At 37.5% G+C, this 4990-nt stretch overlaps 1 protein-coding gene across 1 annotated transcript; it reads left to right on the top strand.

Annotated features, from left to right (window-relative positions):
• The first annotated feature begins 460 nt into the window (after positions 1-460).
• On the top strand, positions 461-4632 carry LOC148153710 (dual specificity protein phosphatase 13A-like). The gene is made up of 3 exons (XM_088016592.1): positions 461-735; positions 2532-2749; positions 3265-4632. Exons 1-3 carry the CDS (start codon positions 608-610, stop codon positions 3474-3476), a joined length of 558 nt encoding a protein of 185 aa, XP_087872718.1. The 5' UTR covers positions 461-607; the 3' UTR covers positions 3477-4632.
• The last annotated feature ends 358 nt before the right edge of the window (positions 4633-4990 follow it).

Here is a 4990-nt window from a genome sequence, read left to right as displayed (position 1 = left end):
ACTGACCAGCACTAGCACTGAACACGTTTCATCAACATTTATGATCCAACAAAAAGGAAAATTAGGGCATTTAATGGAGTTACAGTGACGAGATAAAGCTTTCTTTCACTCAGTCTGACAGCTGGAACGAGTTTAACCTGCAACCTGATAAGAGTTGAAACACGACAAGCGCATGTAGGCTGGTGTTTCACTCTTTTAAACACAATTTGCTGCAATGTTTGCACGGCAGCATTTAACAAGCCACATGACGCAAAGTGATTCTGTTCAATAAATGCTGATTTATATCCAATATAAGCAGTGCTCTTTAACAGTTTGACCATAATTACGCCCAATTATCACTGCTTTATAGAATGATTCATCTCTGAGCGAGGCTGATTAAATTAAAGTCCCACGGCGGCGTGTGAAAAGCAGAGACCCTGCTGCAGCGCGTGTTGTTCTGCCCTCTGCATGGGTAAGACTACACGCTAGGTTGAGCACCAAATTGGGTAACTGTCCAGCAACAGCACCTGCTGGAAATGATCATCCCGAGCTGGAGAGAGACCGGGACTGCTTTGATAACAAACATTTTGGCCGGCAATCGATCCAAGACTGGACTTTTGGACTTAAAATGCCAACTGTGAAAGACAAGGCAAAAGAATATCCAACTGTGAAGGACCTGCAGAAGGTTTTGGACGCTTGTAAGCTACACCTCCACCAAATTGATGAAGTATGGCCAAATATATACGTAGGAAATGTGTAAGTAGTATTTAATTACATTTTTTTAAATATAGAATGCCACTGCATCTCTACAGGCACATTTAGAAAATTTGAATATCATTAAAATTTGTTAATTGAAAAGTGAAATTCATGTCTTATATAGCTTCATTACACAATGAGCAACATTTCCAAAGTATTTATTTCCACTTATGTTGATGATTGTACTTTAAAGCTAACAAAAATGGAAAATTATGTCTCAAATATTAGAATAATGCAATTCCAATAAAAAATAAAGTCATTCAGAAATGTTATGCCCAGCATGATAATGAGGGAGATTGCTGATTTGATAATTGCCCAGCAGACATTCATTGACAAAACCCACAAGGAGGGTAAACCATAGTCCAGTGTGTCTGGGCATATTAATGGAAAGTTGACTGGAAGGAAAAACTGTGGTAGAAAAGGGCCACTGCAACCTTAGGATGATTAAGTGAAAGATATTCAAGGTTTTGGGGGAAATACTCATGGCATATCAAGGTGTGGATTTATGTCACCACATACTAGCTCCCCTAAATAAATGACTCAAACCAATCATCTGGCCTTCTTTTGGTTAAAAAAAACTGCATCATTTGGCATTATGAACTAAATTTTACTGCTTTGGATTAAAATGAAATAGAATCTTATATTTATATTTCTGTGTATAAAAACTGGGTCTGTTTGTACTGTAAACTGGTTATATAGAAATAAATAACGAGACTGAAACTGATTAGTCGAGCCATGTTGTGCTGGTGTTGGTCCAATGTCTGTGATCGAGTCTGATGTCAGCACAGCCGTCTAACAGGAAATCTTTGAGCACTTTATGCTTCACTCTGCTGACAAGCTTAATGCAGATGCTGATTTCATTTTCCAGCAAGACTTGGCACCTGCCCACACTCCTAAAACTGCCTATATTTGATTTAGTGACCGTACAGTATCTCTGTTCTTGACTGGTCAGCAAACTGGTCTGAGCTGTATTCCATAGAAAATAGCTAGGAGAAGGATGAGAGACTCGAAAACAAACGGTATAGAGTTGCCTAAGGAGAATCGATGGAGTTTAGTTCAAGTGATTAAGTACATATTCTACACAGTATAGGTAGTTTTCAGTAAGCCATAATTTCTGCATGAAGTCCGTTTTTATTAGTGTGATATATATTAAATATTATTTATCTACCAAGCTAAATTTGGGGTTTTCATAAACTCTCGTACATAATCAGACAACTGTACATTGGACCAACTGTACATTTGATAAGGCTCTTCAAATCCCTAAGCACATGTGCAACATTTTCTGTAGCACTTTTTCCTTCCACTCAACTTTCCATTAAAATGTTTAGATACCACACTGTTTGTACAGCCAGTTTCTTTATGGATTACATTTTATTGCTCGCCAGCCTTGTGAAGGGTGTCAGTGATTTCCCACTGGACACTTGTCGACTCCTCCTCACGACTTTGCATTTCGTAGTCACTATGTAGCATTTCACTATCAAAAAATAATTTTTATTGGTCCTGAGGAATATTCCTTTTATTGTCAGAAGCTGAATTTAAGGGTTTCATTAGCTGTTAACAGCATTATCAAAATTAACAAAAGCAACAACTTGAAATATATCCATCTGTGTATACGAGTTTCAAATTAATCACAACGACAAATACATTTTTCAATGAGATTCTAATTTACTTACATCCAGCCACCACATTTCTTTGAACCTCCACCACATATTGTCATTCTGACAGAAAACCAATGTGCTGCGATGCATAGCTTTCACCAACGTCTTGAACTTCTCTCTGTCTCTGTGTCTTGCTAGGGCAGTAGCCCAAAACAAGGCTGTCCTGCTGAATTTAGGCATAACTCATGTGTTAAATGCTGCTCACTCCAAGCAAGGCAGCCCAGGGAACCAAAGCTTTTATGGCAACGACTTTGTGTATTTTGGCATTCCAGCAGATGACTCGACTCACTTTGATCTGGACGTTTACTTCCAGCCCGCTGCGGATTTCATTCATAAAGCTCTGAAGTCACCCGGTGGTAAGAACTTTCAACAAACTTGATCCAGAATGCACAGAAGGAAAAGAAGCTTCCCCCTTTTTTTTAATTCCTACACATAAAATCATTCATTTCATTCTGTAAATCCTTAATGGAGTTAACCATCCAAAAAAAACAAAAAAAAAAAAAACTCTCACATCTTGCCACTCTTTCAATGTCACCTGGCACCACAATGTAACAGAGCTTGTACTACTATGCAAATGTATGTTCAGCCCGTAACAATAAGTCTCTTACCTTGCTGAATTTAAGTATGCAATAGCTTCTTTCAAAGAAACAAGGAGAGGATGAGTTGGGATTAAAGAGAGTTGGCCTGTCTGCAAAAGAACTTCAAATGAACAAAGATGATGAATTGTCGACTATTTTTAGCTCACAAGCAGAAAAAAAAAAAAAAAAGAAAGGCCACAGTGTGAGACGGGCAGTCATGTATGATATTAATAAGTCTGAGGCCTCACTAATCCTTCCCTCACACCTCTCTCCGCCTTTGTCTTGTTCTTCAGGGAAGGTTTTGGTGCACTGCATCATGGGAATGAGCCGCTCGTCGACTTTGGTGCTAGCCTACCTCATGATCTACCATCACCTCCCACTCAAACAGGCCCTGCAGAAAGTGGTCCAGAAAAGGGCCATCTATCCCAACAGAAATTTCCTGGCTTTGCTGCTGGATCTAGATCTTCAGCTGACGAGGAAAAAGAAAACCTGTCAGATACTGTAGTAGACTTTTTTTTTTTAGCCTTACGGCGTTTTAGTTACACGTCAAGAGGTCCGGCAGTCTGTTGATCCAGCAGTCTGGACTGTGAGTTGAAACATGTTTTTGGCTCGGCAGGTGACGGATTTTTTGGGATATTCAGGTGACAGTATGTTCGCATTTTAAGCTGAAAAGAGAATCTATGTAACTTTTTGACCTTCGTTAATCAACAACTCAAGAATTCAGATGCTTCCCAAAATGTAAATTTCACTCTCTGTAATAGACCTGCAGAGCAATTGTACAATATCAGTACAAAGGATGAAAACGTCATCCTTTCATACTTGAAAGGATCATATTTTGTTCTTGTAAGGGGATGAGACATTTTGTGCCTTTATGTACTTTACCCATTGCTCAGCAATTTACTTCTCATGTTATGAAGTATTTTCATGAATTACTGAGATAAATGGTCCAAAAAATACAGGTCCAAATGTGTGAGAACACAGTTTTGTTCAACCAAAACTACAAAGGTGCAAAATGACAAACGCCCATCTTTAGATGTTTAATGGTTTTCTACCAATCTTTTCTGAAGTTTTTCACGTGCCGTCTTGTAATTTTGAAGTTTTTACAACTGTGTGTGCTTTTTTTTTTTTTTTTTTTTTTTGTCAAATATGAAGTTATATTTTTGTCAAATCTATTTTTGAGTAGATTTGTTTTCTTCAGTTTCAGCAACAAGTTTTGATTTATATGTTGCAAAAAATACCCACAACACAATGTTGTTGTCCCCCGGCATATCACCATGAAAATATGGTAAAAAGTTATGTTAAGTTTTCTCTTGTTCCCCTGGAAACTGTATTAGGTCATGAGGTTTAATCTTTAGTTGGGGATGTTGGATTATCGCAAAACAAAGCACTAAACCGTAAGCGGGCCATCTTCAAGTGATATCATTGACTATAACTAGTTTCAATTATTGATATTTGCAGGCAAGTGTTTGTAACAAAATATGGACATAATCCTCACAAAATACAACAATCTAACATATTGTAATTGATGTTGATATTTTCTACTTTAATTGCAATCATGGCATTCATGCTTTGATGTCCATTTTCCTTAGTTTATGAACATTTGATGAAGAAAATGTTTGTGTTTTGATTTTGGATGAAATATTAAAAGTCCAGAAGTCTTGTCGGCTAGTGAACACAAATAAGGCAGAGGCTAAAATGTAGAAGACAGATAACCATCATTTACAAGCAGTTACTCATATTTCAATCATTCTTGTAAGAGCAAAAAGGACCAAACAAATTATAACCATGTTGAACAAGCATTGTTTATTTAAGCTTCTTTGTCTCTGAAAAAGAGAGAATAATTCAGCAACATCTGTCCAACACATCACAGCGTGAATTTCCTTTGTTGTATTTATCATAGAGGTTGAGTTGATCACCGCTGTGCATCAAAAGGCATCAGTTTCTTTGACGGTCTATGAACTCATATGTAAGCATGTGAGTTACAAAATAAGGTATGAACAAAACCTTCACAGTGACGAT

Source organism: Poecilia mexicana, unplaced genomic scaffold (assembly GCF_051168715.1).
Source record: "Poecilia mexicana isolate PSO_F unplaced genomic scaffold, ASM5116871v1 scaffold_19, whole genome shotgun sequence".
Taxonomy (NCBI): Eukaryota; Metazoa; Chordata; class Actinopteri; order Cyprinodontiformes; family Poeciliidae; genus Poecilia; species Poecilia mexicana.
Note: the sequence above shows the minus strand (reverse complement) of the source record. Positions and strands in the feature narration are given on the sequence as shown.

Bases quoted from the DNA above. Each gene is read 5' to 3' on its own strand.
- LOC148153710 (XM_088016592.1), top strand. From the start codon at position 608: ATGCCAACTGTGAAAGACAAGGCAAAAGAATATCCAACTGTGAAGGAC. The intron at 736-2,531 runs GTAAGTAGTATT...GTGTCTTGCTAG, and splicing joins AATATATACGTAGGAAATGT to GGCAGTAGCCCAAAACAAGG. The intron at 2,750-3,264 runs GTAAGAACTTTC...CTTGTTCTTCAG, and splicing joins AGCTCTGAAGTCACCCGGTG to GGAAGGTTTTGGTGCACTGC.